Source organism: Dromaius novaehollandiae, chromosome 12 (assembly GCF_036370855.1).
Source record: "Dromaius novaehollandiae isolate bDroNov1 chromosome 12, bDroNov1.hap1, whole genome shotgun sequence".
Taxonomy (NCBI): domain Eukaryota; kingdom Metazoa; phylum Chordata; class Aves; order Casuariiformes; family Dromaiidae; genus Dromaius; species Dromaius novaehollandiae.
Window position 1 is genome coordinate 13441213 of NC_088109.1, and position 19076 is coordinate 13460288.

The 19076-nt window shown below is 47.2% G+C and overlaps 2 protein-coding genes across 3 annotated transcripts in view; both read right to left on the bottom strand.

The window, feature by feature from the left end:
- ABTB1 (ankyrin repeat and BTB domain containing 1) overlaps positions 1-12146 on the bottom strand; it is a 30455-nt gene extending 18309 nt beyond the window's left edge. Inside the window, exons 1-7 of one of the 2 annotated variants that reach the window (XM_064518983.1) lie at positions 11907-12146; positions 10004-10066; positions 8883-8938; positions 7713-7857; positions 4696-4855; positions 3680-3725; positions 2567-2683 (exon numbers count right to left, since the gene is read on the bottom strand). In XM_064518983.1, the coding sequence (XP_064375053.1) occupies positions 2567-2683; positions 3680-3725; positions 4696-4855; positions 7713-7857; positions 8883-8938; positions 10004-10066; positions 11907-11962 (643 nt within the window). In that variant the 5' untranslated portion in view covers positions 11963-12146. The remainder of the gene's footprint in view (positions 1-2566; positions 2684-3679; positions 3726-4695; positions 4856-7712; positions 7858-8882; positions 8939-10003; positions 10067-11906) is intronic. The other variant, XM_026093094.2, reaches the window with a different exon arrangement.
- An 858-nt stretch (positions 12147-13004) lies between these two features.
- The window catches only part of PODXL2 (podocalyxin like 2), a 33953-nt gene continuing 27881 nt past the window's right edge, over positions 13005-19076 (bottom strand). Inside the window, exons 7-8 of the mRNA XM_026093125.2 lie at positions 17829-18008; positions 13005-17419 (exon numbers count right to left, since the gene is read on the bottom strand). Coding sequence (XP_025948910.2) covers positions 17210-17419; positions 17829-18008 — 390 coding nt within the window. The 3' untranslated portion in view covers positions 13005-17209. The remainder of the gene's footprint in view (positions 17420-17828; positions 18009-19076) is intronic.

A 19076-nucleotide genomic window follows, 5' to 3' on the forward strand; every position in this document is an offset into this window, starting at 1 on the left:
TAACCACTGACTCTATACATCCAAGGCCTCTGCTACAAAGGCAAGCACCACGAACCTTGCTCTAAACCCTTTTGCCCTATATGTACAAATAGTACCAGAACATATATTTTCAAATACTTCCACATTTAAAAGAAGGATTATGGCTTAACCTGGACAAACCCTGTCTGAGCTTTTCCAAGCACTGCAACAGTTTTTCATCATTATAGCCACAATATACAGGTGGGTTAAAATATGCAAGCAGCTACACTGAGGTTTCTCTTAGGTGCAACAGAAGGCATTGGGTCATCCTCTGCAGGGTTTTCCTAAACTACTGTCTGTGCATGCCAAGACACTAAGCGCTTTTGAAATGCTGATTAACTCTACACAATGAGATTGCAGAGACTGCAGTTATCCACTGGGGCTGCACAGGCTTAAGTTCACACTGTTTTATTAAGCATGTTTCAACTTTATAACACAGATGCAACACACGACCCTGGCTCTGCATACCTGAATCAGATGCCTATGCCACAAAAGACACTTTGAACAAGCAGAGATTTCTAATGCACTAGAGAGAATAGTAAGGTCAAGTGCCAGACATAACATCTAAAGGTCCTTCCCATTTTTTAACTTCTATGACTCTCCTGTGTACTATTTTCTGAGGATATGACAACAGTTTTTCCAGCTCCCACACGAGATCTGATTTGAGACACAAACACTTAATAGATCTATCAGCAGTTCTGTCTATTCATTTGAATCCAACTTATCATAAATAAAATAAAGCATAGTACTTCCATCAGAGCTTTGCACCCATTGATTACACATTCTGTTAGGCTTTAGAAATGAAGAGAACAACCGTTCCCTCCCCAAAACCACAGAAGTTAAATGATTTGTCCTGTGCCACCCAGGATGTCTGTAGCACATTTGCAAGTGAAGTTTATATCTGAAACTCCCAATCAATCTGAAATGTTACATGTTACTTCATCACATTCCAGTTTTGAGCACCCAAAGAATTCAGTGTTTCTGCAGTTCAGTAATTTAACCACTGGACTTCAGGATCCTAAGTTGCCAGTGACACACTATGCAGTGGCTTCAGGCAGCAGCTAGCAAACCATCCACCTCTTTTTCCCCCACAATCTGAGATTTATCTTAATGTATTAACGTGGAATGGTCACAACATACCTCAGCTACACCGTGAAAAACAAACAAACAAACAAAAAGCCCAGATCTTTAGCATATCACTGGATTGCTCTGATACAAAAAAATGACACAAGATAATTCTGTTACACGATTGTCTCAGTAATTTTTATTTTCTAGGCATGGTATTCATCACCCCTCCCCTTTTCCACCAATTTAATACAGAGATTATTAAATAATAATACCTTACACTTATTTGTAGCAAAGAACCAAGAAATGCATTTCACATCTCTTCAGATGTGTTTACACAGCTGAGGCAAGACTTGCGATACAGCTTCCATTATATAAGGACTTGCATCCTGGTCTGTATGAGAACAGCTGTACTACGGTAACCTAGTATCCCATCAACAACAAACAATTGTGCATGCCTAAGGGGAAGAATATACACAGTAGTATATTCCACGTGATTTGCAGCTGAGGAATTTCTTGAACCAGAAGTATTGTCTGTATCTGTCAGCCATGCAAATTCGGGAGGCTGAATAATCAGAACTCACTATTCAAAAAGGAAAGCCTAAATAGCTACACCCTTACCTCTTAGATCAAAGAAAAGCATGCTAATGACTTAAACGTTATGGACTAAGTTCTCCTCTCAAGCCAAAATTAACTTGACTGAAAGAAAGGAGTTAACCCAGAGCATGAAGTGAGAATCATTTTCAACTTGAAGGTTTCGTTACCAAATAATTCTTTGTCCCTTAATGACTAGCCCTGCTTTGCCCTACTTATATTGTTTTAATTCCTTTTCATGTGTCCTTTAGCTTGAACTAAGGAGATGAATGAAAAACTCCACCTGTTGGTTTTCATGCAATAAGCTGATCTAATGATTAGACCACAAGTTCTCTGCTTAACTGAAAGCCCTTAAAGGACTGCATCATTTAAGGTCTTGCACACGAATGTGTATTATAAATATATACATGGTTTCAGAAATATTTCTGTGCTTTTTAAAAAGCATTATATCCCTCTCTGCACATAGAGCATCCATTTTGAGCCGATTAACAGATTTTTTAGGTTGGTTACGAATCATCTAAATGCAGAAAATGACTTCCAGTTGTACAAATTTACCTCCCCATGGATTTAAACAAGCTCTTTGATGAAAGGCACTTCCCAGTATATCCCGTAGCGCTTCACTGAATGTCCGGCAGCCACAGCAAGGTCCCACTGCCGTGGCTGCTCTACTGTAACAAAAACAATCAATACAAATGATGGCCATGCATGTGTCAGAAACTACTACCGCTGCCCTACAGAGAGCCTCTGACTGAAAACTATCATGCAAATATAGGAACTCCACAACAGACTCATTTTCTGGAACACCATTGATGAAACATCCACCAGCACACTCTCCTCTTCCCCCCCGAATACAGGCTGAGCAGAGAAAACAGTTGGTAAAAAAGCTTACCAAATTCATAGACTTTTTTACACTTGGTCTCCAAGTCATCTATGAGGTCCTGCAGCCGACACTGTTTGGCTAACCTCTTGCAATCATTTACGTATTCTACGTCGATATCAAGACGACCTGACAAGAAAAAATGCAGCCAGCTCTTATAACCCATACCACTTAGGTGTAAAAACAGAAGATTGAAGACTTGATGGCACAGAAACTCAGTAATTGCATATACTGCCTCACCTTTCAGCCTCCAGTTCCAACTCAGTCCAAGAAGCTAAGACTTGCTACCGCACCGCCCACCACTTTGGTGAATCTCAGCTTGGCATCCAACTCGCATTCCAAACCCCTAGTTTCTACCACAACATCTTCATCCAAGAGGCCAAACAGGCTTAGACAGAAAACCTCCAACTCTCTCCCTCAGAAAAGGAGAAAGAGCAGCACAAGAGAAGTGGGCCTAACTGCCACCATGGGGTATCTGGTTTAGAGTGAGAAAAGACTTCAGGCTCATGAGCTGTCAGCCCAGAATCCTTTACCATTGCTGAGGATGTGTGAGAAACACTGGTGAAGACACTGGACTGGAGAATGAAAACCATGAAGATAAAGTTTTTTTCTGGCACCACCTTCTGGTCTGAAATAGCTCAGCACTTACGTGCTTATGATACAACACATTTGGTACTTTGGCTGAAGATTTAGGAACAACTTCTGTTCAAGAAAAATATTAGCATATAGTCAAATCATTTAGCACTCAGAGCTCAGGTCTGCCAGACTGAACACATCCTATGAGTGAACCTGGCTTTCCATCAACTTTGGGGATCATTAGCCCAGATGACAAATATACTTTCCTAAGTTAAAAATACATTTTCCACATCCATCCACCCATTCTACCAAAGCTGATTTTTTAATTGACTCTGTAGTTATTGGCAAGACAACTGGCAAAAGTTACAAACAACTGGGAAGAGCAGGGGATTGCTCACACTCTCCCCTTCTGCCAGCTGAGATGTGTTAGCAACTCACATGCTCAAACACGCCTGTCTGCAAACCTGCGCCACCCAAACAGTGGCGCAGCAGAGGCACAGACAACTACCCACCAACCACATACAGACACACTAGAAAGCAGTAGTTTACCTGTGTATAGATACTGCAGAAGGGAGCCAAAGGCTGCTGGATTGATCTAAAATAAAACATGAGAAAGTTACCTTTAGAATTCCCAGGAATTTACGTAACAAGCTTAAAACTTGCCTGGATACAAACATGATACTAAACAAGTTGAAAAATACCACCTATATGGCAATAGCTGCCCCATGCCAACTCAGACACAGCAGTCTCATCACCCAGACAATTTCCTTGCTCCCCATATAACTAATACTGCCATTTCACCGGGTTTATACAGCTCTTTAAATGTATTAACTAATACTAATCCATGTGCCTAAGGGACCTGACTAATGGAGATGCTGTAGGTCATATCTAAAGAGACAGTTACAATACAGGCTCTGTAAAGTCCAGTCTTTCACTGGTCCCAAGCATTTCCACCCCCTCCTGTTCATGCGAGGGGGAAACCATGTTGTACAAAGAGAAAGGAGAGACATTAAGTAATGTCCTAGAAACCGGAAGTGTATTTGCCACAAGAGAGGCCTATGAGGCTCTGCACAGACACAATCACACCACAGAAACATATGCCAGAGTGCTGGCGATTAATGGAGGGAATGCACTTACGGCCTATTTAGTTCTTGCCATAAAGGCAAGAAAAGGGACTCAATTAGTGCCAATTATAGAGGTGATGGCTTCACTGCAGACCACCTGTCCTCCAGGAATTAGACAGACTCCAGTCATCCCACAGAGGAGTCGTGACACAGCTGGCAGATGGTAACAGCTACCTGCTACCACAGTTAATTAAGCTGTGTTTGAGCCCATGACAGAGGGAACAAAGGGCAAGTGCACAGTCTACAGCCTTTTCTTATCAGAGTAAGATGCTGTTTTAGTGCACGAGTGCCTCCGCAAGCCCTTCTACTTCACTAGGGTCATTCTGAGCTCCAGAACCTATTCACGGTCAATGTTAAGCCTCAAACTGTACTTCCCACTTGCTTTTCTCACCCAGTTGAAACAGCAGAAGAAAAGAGAGCTGGAAGCACAGCCTTGCTTACCAGCGGGTGCTTCAACACTATCATGTTCTTCCCCTTCCATTTGGTCTCAAACATTTCGGCGAAGTAGGCGCTGCGAGCGCTGAGGATGCAGCGATGGGCACAGAAAGATTTGCCATGGACGATGAAAACAATGTCGCTTTGGCAACCCTGTTCCAGCAACCTGTACGGAACAACAACAGAGGAAGCTTGCTGCATAATGAGACAGGAGAGAATGGAAAAATGCTAGCAGGGGACGTGGTACAATTAGGCTTTAAACGGACAGGTCACAGAGTACGGGGGAAGGAGGGGTTAAATGACTGTTTTGCCAACATACCACTATAAACATCAGGCTTGATAAGAGGTATCAGCAACTCACAAAAGTCATAAGCTTATCTAAATGGTGTACAACTAATACCGAGCATATGCAGCATGAAACCAAGCAACACTAAGAACATTTACATTTGTATTATGCTGTCTTTAGAAAGCAAGATGAAGTCTCCATCCCAAAGTGTGCTTTGACTAGCAAAAGTCACTCAATACTAGCCTGAATGCTTGATCTTCACCCAAACAGTCTCTGTGTGATTACCAAAGCTAGAGCATAGCCGTATTCACGTGGTCCAGGAGGAAGAGGTGAGCTTCCAAGGGACTCCGGGAATGTCAAGGGTAACCCCTGACCAGTCAAACCAGGAATACAACATCTGGATCAAATGGAAGCAAGAGAGCACAGACTGCAAAGGGAGAGGAAGGGACAGAGTCCAAATCTGGAGGGAAGGGCTAGAAGATAAGCCTGTGAGTTGTCCCACACTCAGGCATAGCCATGAGGACAAGCCTTAAGGATATGAAAAAAAAGACACCAGCAGAGCTAGGAAGGAATCTTCTTGTTAAGCACGGTAAAGAAGTATATTCTCCCTGACCCCATAACCTCATTTCCAACTTTTTGATTCAGGATTTAGCCTTTTATTTTGCAGAGAAAAAAACAAAACAAAAACAAATTTGTCCTGGTTTCACCTTCAGGCTCAACTAAAGACAAGTCCAGGGAAGACAAATACAGGGTACTTTCACTGTCCTGCAAGATCAAGTCCTCCCACACACCACCCTACTCCTCTACATACACCTCTGGACATTGCAGTCTCTCCCTACCCAATCGCAAAGGCCAGTGAAGGGGCTAGCACTGCACATAATAGATCTGGACCTCTCCCTTTCCCAACAGGGTTGGAAAAGCTTTGCTAGTGCAAGAAGTAGGCTGGAGAAAGAAAATTTCCTGCCCCAGATGAACCCCTGAACACAGGGAGCAGAGATTTTAAAGAGGGACTGATTGACAGGTGATGAGGGGACCGCATCATCTTGACCCACCATCAAATATGTGTTATGCCCACAAACACACTTCTAAAGATTAATCCTGCTTTTAAATTGTCAGATGACAAAAAGCAGTCAAAGCCACAGAGAAGTTCACACGTTTCACAGGAAAGTTACCCTGTTGCAAGATAAGGCATGATTTTCCTGCTCTTTGGCCACTGCTTAAAGGGCATGCTTTAACCATGCAGCAAACAGAAGAGGACTTGAGGTCACTCACTCTCAGCAGAAGGGAGGATGTTACAGGCATGAAACACAGGCAACTACCACACTAGAGGTGAAGTCCTGTTTGTCTGCATGCTCATCCCCTCATCCTTTAAAAGAATAAACTTTTAAAGTTTTTAGGGTATCCATCACTAATATTTTGTAATTCCCATCACTTTTTATGTATTTATCCTCACAACCATATCCAAAACATCAAGTCAGGCAGGAGAAGTCAGGCATCATCCTCCCTGTAGAAAGCAGGATTGATGCACAGAAAGATGTGGGGTCACACAAGTGGTTGATGTCACAGCAGGGTCTTGAATGCTGGTCTCAAGCTCCTGCTGTCAGAACACTCTTCCTACTAATATTGTGCCCAAAACAAAATAGAAGCAGTAAGGTGTTTATTTTTGCCCCACTGATGCCCTTTGTTTCAGTTTTAACATAAGGTCTGTTTAGAAAGAGAAGCAGACAAGTGCATTTTGGTTTTCATGTGAGCTCAGCCTCGCATCAATTGAGTCACAAACTCAGCAGGGGAGTGATAAAATCACCCTGCACAACTCTACTTCCCTGAAAAGCAGAATATGGTTTTACTTAGATAAATTAGTTTTCTTCCTCTCTCTCTCTTTTTTTTTTTTTTTTTTTTTTACCCCCACAGCTTTCAAAATTAGAACTTTGTACTAATGGGAAGATTTTCAGATCTTTCTAGGACTTGTTTGCTCTCACACTTTGAAGATACAGATGCTGAAACCTTGTTTTTTGTTTTTAAAAGTCAGTCCAAGGAAAGAAAAAAAAGAAAGGAAAAAAAAAGGGGGGGGGGGAAGGTGTCTATGTGATAATATCAGAACTACCCAGCTAGAGAAACAAGAGGAAAAGCCTACCACTATTCCTCTAATTCTAGAGCAAGTTAGATTTGTTTTTAAACTCTAGGTTAAGACCCCAAGACGTGACAAGCTACTTTAAGAAACACCATAAAATGAAACAACTTTAATGAAATTTTAATAAAAAGAAAGAACTGAGCACTTTCCCCATAAGAGCTCTTTAAGAAGCCCCAAACTGGTTATCTTGGAAATGAGACACCTGTTATCACTGTTGGAAACCTTGGCTTGTGGGCTACAGCACTTCAGGCCTGAAACTTAATTTCAGTTGACATATTATCCTAAATCGCTGAGGCTTTTTTAGTAATCTGATTTTGGTTTGACTGTCAAGGACGACAGTCTAAAGCTTCTTCATTACAAAGACCAGCTTTCCATTGGCTCAGGGTCTGCACACAAGTCACTGGAGGCTATCTTAAATGCTCGGCTATCTTTTAAATGCACGCATGTCTGGAAGTCATCCCTTAGGGCAAGCAGGAAGCCCTGCATGCAGAGGGATGACACAGGGCTCCAGCAAACCTACCCTTAATAGAGAGCTTGAATATCCAAGTTAACAGCTAAGAGGGTGTAATAAAATGTGTTACATACGTAGCTGCCCCATCTGCTTACCGCTGTAGGAAGACATCGTAATAGTCTCTCTTCATGCACTTTGCTGTGATCTGCTTGTACTCTTTCAGCAGGCGTCGGATGGTATCACTCAAAGCTCCGTACAAACAACGTTCCCCATCAAAAGTGTTTGCCTCACATTTTGCTCCTGCAAAATGACAAGAGGTATAAGTCCATCAGGCAGTTAATCTTCCTCATGTGTCCAAGGATGGTCACTAAATGGGTATGACTTCTGGCTGGTGACATGCTTCACTAGGATCCCCTACTGAGCATAATCACTAAAATTTAATTCCTCCTACGTGTGCATAATCTAAAGCTGTTCTCTCACAGCACAATCCCTTCCTGAAGGGGCACCAGGACTCATTTAAGTTGACTTTGATAATAAGCCTCCCAGTACAATTCCAACAGGGTCCAAGGAAGAAGACTCACCTGTACCAAGAGTAAGATCACTTACCGGACTTTTTAAAGCTCCTCCTAAAAGGCATTTGTGCCTTGCACAAGGCAGGGAATGCCTTTTGAAGTTAGATTTTGCTAGATGTTTGGAGGGCACTTCCTCTTCTTATTTTAGAACTATACAAATGGTTGACTAGGTGTGCTGAATGCAATAGAAGAGACAAATCCTCTGAGATCTGACTCTGCACACCATTTCCTTTGCCGCAAGGCAGAACAACATCACAACCTTGGGGAATCTGGGTGCTGGGAACTAAATGGACAATCATTTTGTCTGAGAGTTTGCCTTGCTTTGTTTGAAATTAGTAAAAGCCTCTGCACTTCACCTTTAAGTCCTGTATATGAAGTAAGATTCTATCAGAACAGTAGAAGAAAATTTTATACAGACAGTTCTCCAGATGTGGTGCAATTCTTGCATCAACACATTCCCAACAGTAACACATCCTTGCGAAACATCATCTGTGATTTCAAAAAAGTCATGTTGTCTAACGAGTCATCAGAGATAGCTTCCCTGTAGCAAATTCAAGCAGGAAGTAATCTGCAGAAGGGACCACAAAAGTGGGTCCAGGGTGACTGTGGGGTCCCACTGAAGCCTGAGATCACTGATCGGATGGTTGGTTATAATAGAAGAAGGTTTCACAAGAGACAGCTAGAAGGTGTACAATCCCTACAGACTGGTATGGAGAAAGATATGGCACCCATAAGCAGAATATCTTTGCTCACCGTTGGCTAGAAGATAGCGTACGAGCTCTTCATGTCCACATAGGCAAGCATAATATCTGGCAATAACAAGAGAAAGAAAATTAGATACACGATATGAAGAAAATTTCAGTGCTGGGGTACACCGCAGCATGCAGTCCTCAGCACTGAGCTATCACGGATAAGCTTAGAAGATGACTCCTCACAGAAGCATGAAATTGCTTCCGAATAGCACAGAAGTCTGCAACAGCCTGAGCAGGATCTGTCCTGAGCAGTGCTAGGCCCTGCTATCCTGCAAGGAGATCTCAAGGTCCCAGTCTTGGTTGAGCATCTTTTGTTGCGCTGCTAGCTGCCAAATCTGCCTCCTTGCTTTAACGGAGTCCATTTCATGAGCACTCGGCAATTCCGCTGCATTCTCAGAATGCTCCTTTCACTGTCAGTCTGCGGCTGCACTAGGATAACGACGGAACAGCACTCACAGTAGAGGTACAGCAAATGCACCTCCCAAAGTCCTGCTTAAGATGGGTTTGTTTTTCTCTTTCCTCAATCTAAGCTTTTTATGATTCTCTTTCACATGAGGATCTTAAATTGTCCAACAAACTAGCCTTGTAATCTGCAGCAGCCAAATGGTAGTCCACCTTTACTTTGAGGAATATTTCATACGCTAAATATATTGTGGCCATCTAAATGCACTTTAGAATTCGCATGTGAGGAGGTACCAGCATGGGGATTCTCCACTACCTACTGCATGTTCCCAGCCCCACCAGACAGACAGTGATCCCACAATAACTTTGCATTTCACCAAGCAAAGCCTTTATCTGAAAAGGCATGCTAGAATGCCACAGAGTTTGAGAAAAAACAGCCTAATGAGGCCAAGAACAGACTGCTTAATACAGGTAATTTGGTCACAAAATTAACCATGCTTCTGAGCACTTCTACAGCAAGTCTCATTCAGGTGGGAGGAGAAAGATGCATCTAGCACAGCACCCACAGAGGGAGAAGCAAAAATCCGTGGCCAAAGCTCCCACAAAACAGAACCCAAGATATTTTGTAACAATGCTCCTAGGTGCTGATGTAGAGAGGACAAAAGAACTCCAAAAGCCCTACCCTCCCACCCAGCCAGCACACTAGGCTGCAGGACTCACAGAGGTGTACTGTCCCATTTATCGCGGACATTAATTTCCACATCTCGCTGCTCAAGAAGGTATCTGGAAAAGAAGGGAGAGCAAAGTTATAACTTCATGCAGTCGCTCAGTCAGCCACATTCTTCCCTCTAAAAAGATGCAACTTTGATTTTTGCATAGTAACTTTCAAAGGCAGGACAAGAACTTTCATGAGACTTGGGGAAGCAATGAAGGGGCATCAGTCGAACGCGCGACCTGAAGAGCAGGGTTCTGCCACAGGGCTCAACAGTTCCCTTCCTGCTGACCCCTAACAGTGCAGCAATCAGGAGTGAAGCCCGAGCGCTCCAGCAATGCCTTCACATTCTCCTACAACACTCACAGTCTAGACGCTTAAAAATAAGAGGCCAAATTTACAAGGCCAAAGCAGGACTCCCATCCTGCTTGTGGCTTTTGTTGTCACAAGTAACAACATCAGTGTCTCTCCAGGCTGTCCTCAATTCCTGTCGCTTCCTTGCCCTGCACATTTAGACTGTATCAATGCTGCCAACTCTTCCTCTTTGGCATCTCTAGAAGCTGGCCTTTGCCTTGCACACAAATCTCCTGTGCAAGCTGGCTCTTGTTATAGTGTGTCCTCAATTACTGCAACACAATTTCTCCTGACCACGTGTAAAGGTCCCCCTCAGCCTTCAAAAAGATTCTCAGGTCATTTTTCTCATCCATCACATCCTTCCTCTCTTTTACTCTCTCCATCTTTTCCCAGGCTCAAACTTTAGCTTCCTCTGACTATATTCATAATCCAAAGCAATTCAGCTCCTTTCTAATCAGCCCCCTTTGTCCAGCTCCATGTTGTCATCTTGCCCACTCTGCCTGGGCAGCATTCCTCCACTCTCTATGCTGTCATCTTACAACACCTGCAAGGCCATCTGCAGGGCCTCTCCATCCACAGTCAAGATGCAATTTGTTGCTTGCAGTAAATTAACTCAAATAAACACTTGATATAAACGTTCTCCAGACTTCTTCCCTCTGCCTATTTATCCCTGACTAGTAAGCACCTTGAAACACAGATGTCTCTCTATTTATCTGGAGAGATCCACGTGTCAGGAGCAAGAACAACTGAGCAGGACTGAGAAGTGAAAAGCAGCCTTGGACTCAAACCTAGAGATGCATCACAGGCGCTCAGCCTTTGGATTATAACATTTGTTCACCACTGCGGACAAGCAAACGCTTTGACTCCAGATCTGAAATTGTTTCAACCAAACCATATTGCTTCAATATTAACAAGGAGACTTCAACTAAAATTTAGCAGCCTGCTACTTCTTAGAGATACTACCATAGTCTGCAGGGCAAGGTGCTTAAATATTTCCATGATGATTATTTTCCAGAGGTCTAGTTTCCTATCACTGCAAATACGACTTCCGACGGTAGAAGGTGCTTAAATATTTCCGTGATGATTATTTTCCAGAGATCTAGTTTCCTACCACTGCAAATACGACTTCCGACGGTAGAGAAGGAGCAGCGGAGGACAAGCGGTAGGTGCAAGGACACCCACCGCCGCCAGCACACACGTAAACAACGCAGGCCGCTGGCGCCTGATCTCCAGCTGCCTGAATTTCAAGAAAACAGGTAAAAACTAAAGCAAGCCTAAGAACGCTAGGGAGGACACAACAGAGCGCACCCAAATCCCTGGGGAAAAGCATGCTTGTTTATTAAAAAAAAAAACAAAACGAGAAAACGAGCTTTCCTTTCCGCACCCCAGCTATCTCCGGGCCCCGCCGGCGGTATCTAGCGCTACCGGCCGCGGCGGGGCCGGCAGGCGGGGGCCGAGCCAGGCTTCCCGCAACCACCACCTCGGAGCGGGGGGGCAACACCACCGCGGGCCGGGGGCAGCCTGGCCGCGGCCGGGCCCCCCGGCGGCCCCGCTCACCGCACGCGGCTCACGTCCCCCTTCTTGCAGCTGGTGAAGAGGTCGCTGGTGTCCATGGCCGGGGCAGGCCGCGGGGCGGCGGCGCCGCATTGACACTGCTGGCGGAGGGCGGCCGCGCCGAGCCGGGCCGCGGGAAGGGGCCGGAGGGGCCGCGGCGGCGGGACGGAAGCGGCGGCGGATGTAAACACGGCGGCGGCGGGGGGGGAGCGGCCGGCGGGGCGGGCAGCAGCCGCCCCCGCCCCTCGCGCAGCGCCGCCGCGCAGAGCAGCGACCCCTGCGGCCCGGAGGAGCGAGGCGGCGCGGGAGCGCGCGGGGGGAGAGGGCGGGGCCTGTTCTAGAGCACGCGGGGGGCGGGGCCTGTTCTGGAACGCACCTGGGGGGGTTCTAGAGCATGCCTGGGGGGGGTCCGTTCTGGAGCGGGGAGGGGCTGTTCTGGCGTGCACTTGCAGGGGGTGTGTGTCTGTTGTAGGGCATGCCGGGGGGGGGGGTCTGTTCTGGAGCACACTGGGGGGGCAGGTTTCCCTGCTCTAGAACACACATCGTGGAGGGGCTGCTCTAGAACAAACATGGGGGGGGTTCTGCTCTGGAACACACACAGTGGGGGCCTGCTCTGGAAGACACATGGCGGGGGCAGAGTCCTGCTCTGGAATGTGTGTGTGGGGGGGTCCTGCTCTGGGGGACACAGCATGGGGGCCGTTCTGGACCACGCACAGCACAGGGTGTGTGCGCACGCAGGGCTGTATCTGCTCTGGAGCACGGCTGCCCCGGGCTACCGCCAGAGCCAGGCTGCCCAGGGACCTGTTCCCTGCAGCCACCACCTTCCCAGGCCTGCAGTCCTGCACCCCGGTGCAGCTCACGGCTCTCCCGCGCAGGGACCACCGCCTCTGTGGAGCTGCCGGGCGCGCACCGGCCCTGCTCCCCACGTGGGTTTAGCGGCAGGAGAATGTATCAGTGCTCTCCCCGGGGCAGGGGCCAGGCCCCCCCCACGGCTGGGGCGGGCGGACGGGCCTGCCTGAGGAACCCTCTGCGAGATTGCGTACAGATGCAGCGGCTCCGCGTTCAGGCCGAGGCACCCAAGCAAAGGACTCGCGCTCAAGCCAGCGTTCAGGCACCGGGGAGGTGCTTTTTATTGCAAAGAAAACCAAACCACGGCCTCGCGGCTTCCAGGGCGGGCACAAGCGTTTCTAGCGTTCTCCAGCAGCAGTCCCCAAAATTGGCCACCAGGTCCCGTAGGGCCAGTGGCATCGAGCCCGTGCACCCAGGCTGAGCTGAGAGCTGGGAGCCTCATTCGCAGCCGAGACGAGCCCATGAGGCCTGCGTGAATCGGGGGGGCGGATGCCCGTGCTGCCTCTCTTGCTGAAGCCCCAGGCGCTGTGACCCCCCTGCGAGGAGACGCTTGCTCCCACGCGACTGGGGCATGCGGACAAGCTGCTGCCCAGCCCAGCATCCTTTGCCCAGAGGGCTCCTCGAGGTGGGACCTTGAACGATGTTCTCACCCCGACATGCACACTGCAGAGCTCGGGTCACTCCTCGGTGTCCCGCTGCCTTCTGTGGGCCACGGAGCAGGCTGGAGGATGCAGAGTCCTAGTGCGCTTTGGGTACTGCCCTACATTACAGATCTTGTTCTAAACATCTGGGCAACATCTGCAGGCAACCGCAGCCTGGTCAGGCCAGCTCACATCTGCTGCCGCCTCGCGGAGAGGTGTGTCCCTGCTGGGGACAGCCACCCTGCTGACCACGGCTGTGCCTCTGGGCAAGCACCGGTGCCCCTGGGGCGCAGAGCTCCGCTCTGGAGAGCCACCTTCATTCCCAGTCTGATGCCTCTGGTTTCTGGCCATGTTCCCAGAGGGGAAAAGTGGAGGAGAAAGGGGGGGACGCGGCTGCAGCCCCATATTGCTGCCCAAGGCCTCGGCACTGGTGACTCCCGGGAACAGCTGATCTTGTTGCTTTGCAGGTGGGGACGTGCTCACACGAGCCGTCCCTTGAGCAAGCCCCTCCGCTCACAAGCGCTTCTTCCAGCAGCCCCCCGCGGGAATAAAACAGGCGGCTGTGCTAGGTAAGTCACAGGAAAATAAATATCCATAGTTAAGAGGGAGGAAAAAAGTCCTCTTTTATTTGTTGTCTCTAACTCCCAGCAGTCACCAGGTGTCAGTGTGATCACACGTCTAGCAGATGGGACTACAGTGAAGTCCTAGGAGGTGGGAAACAGTTTTCCAGGAATTACTGTCTTCTGCCTGCTCTGTTGCCTGGCACACCCCTCTGAGAAGTCCGGCTTTGACAGTGTTTGTTAAAAACAAGTTCAACTACGTTAAGGTGATAGAAAAGCTTCCTGTTACAAATGACAATATACGGTTTATCCTTCTCTTTAAAGCCTCCCCGTGCAGAGCTGGAAACCCAAGCGCTGAACAACAGAACCAGAGCGAAACAGGCTACGACAGCCCGACTCTGCAGCACTTCCCAGCCCGCAGGTACCGAGAGGTGACCCGTCCGCAAGGTTTGCAGGATAGGGACAACAGTGCAATTGACTTAACAAGATCAGCCTAGTGCAAAAAATAATACAAAGAAGAACAAATGGAAAAGGTATAAAAAGTATCTCCATATTAAAATGAAATGCTCTTAACCAGTAGATTTCTGGAGCTAAACTGAGATTATACAGCCAAGCGTACCATGTCTGAGACATCAGAAAATTGTTCTCAGCTTGGTGACAGTCACCCTTGGACACTCTCAAGATACCCTGGAGCACTCCAGCTTCAGAAGCAAGCACTACAGTCTCTGGGATACAATCAGGCCCCAGTAAGCCAGAGCAGCACACCAGGAGAGCTTGCTAGTTGACAGCTTCAAGAGTCAGCACTGCTTTTTAAGGAGCCTGGATGGTCACCTTGGCCTACTTAAAGTTTGAAGACTTCAGACCAGATCAGGAGGTGCTGAACCCAACTGCGACACAAGAAGCATTACTTTATCAGCACCTTGTTGTTTCTCTGAATTTGTAAAGTAGAGAGAAAATAGGGCAGCAAAGCAGTTCTTCGCAATGAAGTGCACCAAGGAAGTGTTTTGTGGGTGAACTAATTCACAATTGATTAGTGGCTTTATCTTTTTACTAGCCACCAAGTATTAAAAGTGTATTTAATGAGGATTATTGGACTTATAAACATTTATATGGTGAAACTGCCTAAAGGCCACAGCCATGCCAGGCCTTGTTATGCTAAGTGCTATACAAACTCAAAATTTAACTCCATGCTTTAAATCACTCACCATGTCATAACAACAACTTACATTTAATCCTGTGAGCCCCAAAGCACCATCAACACAGCTCCTGAACTTGTGCAGGTTCACCGCACAGACTGAATTGGGCAGACGGCTGCCAGTGAAGGGCATTCGGAGCAGGGCTGCACGTGGCTGCTCGTGTCCGTGGAGCGTCCCCCCACACCAGCCACCCACTGTCAACTGCTGGGGCAGGAGAGGGAGCTCCTCCGGGCAGCTCTGCAACTCTACTGACAGGATAAAAAAAGGAGCCGAGGGACACCATCTCCTATATAACACAGGGAAAGGGATGGAGGCAGCACAGAAACACTCGAAGTTGGAATTTCGATAGAAAATCAAAGGCTATCACCTTTCTTAAATCCATAATAGACTGATATCAACATGGTCCTACATCGAAGTAATCTGCGGTTCAGTCTGTATGCAAAGCGCTATGCAAAATGAAACTACAGACTTTTGTATCTTGACTTTAGGCACTCACATCAGGGATGAGCATGCTAAAAATATCTGTATATACAGGGATAGATTTACAAGCTAAGCATCAGGCCACATATCTGGGGTCCTTCTGTACAAAGATTCCCTTAAAGACCAAACACAAAGCTGCATCTTGCAGAAAGCAAGCGAGCAGCTAATCATAAATGGAAGGGAATACTATTGCCTTTGACCTAAGCAAGTCCCTCAATCCCTCGGTGACAGAAGAAACAAATGTTCTGGGATTTCAGGCTCGAAAGTAGTTCTGAGTCTCAGTTTAGGCAGGGCTCAGAGAACAATTATGCATATTCACGTGCCTTTTATCACACATCTTCAGGGAGCTGGAGCCTCAAATTTGCCTGAGGCATGGCTGAGAAACAGTCACTGGGGAACTCTTAGATCTGATTCTGATCTCACCTAAACCATCTTTTACGCTTGTTTAAATGCAGCGATTTTAAAGATGTTACCCCTGATTTACACCAATGTGACATTAAATACTTCCGCCTAAGGCAGGTTCCTGAAAAGGAAACAACAAGGACCAGAAAACTGTTTCTGAATTTTTGCTTTTTTCCTGTTTAGAAGTCTCACATAGGCTGTAGGTTCACCTCAAAAGATTAACTGAAACGAAACTACCCTGGAAAATGGAACAGGAGTGGGAAAGGCCTGCCAATCTAAGACTAAGATGTAGACAAGGGATGCTTTGCTGCTGATTTCACAGGCTGTTAGGTGAAAGAGGCAGGTAAAAGTCCTTTTTGAGCAACTCTCCAGCCTAAAGCAGATTTCCAGCTAAGATGCTGCATCATGACACCAAATACTCTGCAGTCAGCCAAGCAGACCAAAACAGGTTAAAGTGCTCAAACTCTGCAAGCTCAACTTGGAGCTGTGGAACTGGAAAAGGGGTTGGAGCTGTTGGGGGTAAGAGGGAAAAAAGAGATCACACGGGGATGTTTTCCTCAGATGTAAACATCAGCCCATCCAGTTGGCAGCTAATGCTAGAGCACTAGAAAACCTCTCTGCACATGTGGAACACAAACACTCTGCCCAGGACATCAGCTGAGTCTTGTCTCCCCATATCCAGAATGGGACACAGGTTTCAGCACACCTGCAGGGACAGATCATGATCTCAGCTCTACAGCTATAAATCCAGATGCCAGCAAGGTCAGGGTCTGGCTGCCATAACCCCAGCTGGACTCCCAAAGTGAATTTACTCCCCAAAGCCAGATTCCTCATGGCATACAGCCTCACTGCCTTGTTTCTCAAGCCCAGCCACTCTCAGCCACTACCAGAGAGCTATAGTAAGTGCATTTAAAGGTGATGAAAGCATTGGTGCTACTTATAGGAACACACACACACAGAGACCTACAGACCCACCCCTCCCGCTTCCCTCTTCAGTGATCCTTTGGGCTCCAGGCCTCTCATGTGGGCTCAAGACTTCCAGCAGGAAAACATGCCCAAGACTTGACCTGTCCCAAGCCTTTAAGAAGTTCCTGAGCAGCCACCCTGATCCCATGGTCCATCAGTCAAAATGGTAGAGACACAAATGTATTTAAAGGGGTGGTTCTCTCTTTGCTTTTTTAAAGATGTGTGTCTTCCTCAAACACATCCACATCCTCGCTCGCCTGCTTATTGATCAGGACATCCCAGCTGTCGGGGCCATTGATGGTATTTCCACCGTTCACGCTTGGCTTCTTCTCTTGCATTTCCGACTGGCTGTCGCTGGCTACATCCAAGGTGGGGTTGTCATGGCAGCCATTCTCAACAAAGCGCAGCTCCTCGCCATGTGACTGCAAAGGAAGGAGAGGAACACAAATGGTGACAAAGTAGGACAGCTGTAGAGGCAGAGTCAGACCAGGCTATAAGGGGATGGCTGGAGGCAGCTGAAGCTGCCCAGAGGCAGCTGTGGAGCACAGTCAGACCAGGCTATAAGGGCCACTGGGGCCTTTGCAGGGTCAGTGAGAAAAGGAAAATTTGCTCCTGGTCCAGCCCTCATGGTGGAGACGAGCTGTCCTGAACACAGCAGGAACCACAGGGTTGCATCTCCCTTATGCCTCAAGGGCTGCCTTGCTGCTCCAGCAATGTACCCAGCAATGTCCAGAAGGTGGACCAGGAAAAACAATCTCCCTCTTAACTCTCCAGTCCCCTCCATCCCAAAGGTCAGAGTCCAGCTGCCCTACCCACCCACCGTCAGCTCACCATGTTCTTCATCTTGGGCAGGCGTCTCTGCCAGCAGTTGTATATGAGCCCCATAACAATGATGATGGCACAGATGGAGCCGATGATCACCAGTACCACAAATAGCTTCCCATAATCGCTGCGTGTCTGGTTGGGGTGTGACTGGCAGCTTGTGGTGGTTGAGTAGTTCTGGATGCCGATCTGGAAGGAAGAAAGGGGTACATTAAAACCGCTGGCTTGCAATCACTAGTTGGGTAGGAAACTGTTTGGACTTTCTGGGGCCCTAACACAGGTTCCTCACCAGAGGCAGAGGAACTAAAAGCCAGGACTAGGAGGCAGGTTTTACATTGTCTTACACGACTGGAAGGCACATAACTAAATTAATCCCACCTTCCACAAGACCTGACATATCAGCAAATGACAGTGGGCACAATTTCACCTTGACTGCCTGGACCAGGATCACACCAACATGCAAGGCAGAGATGCTTTTGTGGGAGAAACTGCCCAAGATTAAGAGATCCCAAACAAAACCACAGACCACTGATGGGTGCTGAGGCTTTGGTGACTCTGAGACAGAGATGAAAGCATAATAAATAGGTTTCCAATAAAACTCTGGTTCTAAGAGGGCACAGTGGTCCATCCAGAGTGGACAGCTCTCTGTTGATCCAAAAAGCTGAGGAATGCCTGCCCTAGAAATGGGTCCCTCGTGGGTGTCAGCAAACAAAGCTGAACATTGCTCCCAGTGACTTGGCAGATTTCAAACAGGTTATGTATCAATTCGACAGTAAGTATGACAGTGTAAGAGAATATCCTCCCTCCTCCTTCTAAGCTTGTGCTAGCGCAAGGTCAATGCAATAAGCCGTGTTTCATTATTGATAGGACTGGTGAGTCGGAGGTAGGTGGCAAGGCTGCTGTGGTAGAATGCATGTTAATGTAGGTTCACTGCTGCACAAAGAAGTCAAACCTTGCACCAACATGAATCCTTCTCTCTGGATTGTTCTAGTTGCTGATATTTCAGTCACACAATTTCTACACAGTTGGCTCTTAGCACTTTCTCTGGTGTAAGCCAATCAATACCACACTGAGCACTTAATTTGCTTTGTCTAACTGCACCAATTTGTTAGGTCAGGGGAAAACCTGAGAGCAAACAGACAGAAAGGCAGTGGCCCAATTCTGCTGCTACCTATACTGCTAAAGTCAGTGGAATTACTCCAGCGGTGTAAGAAAGAGCAGAATCAGGCTGTCAGTGTCTCCACATCCAGCAGGCCT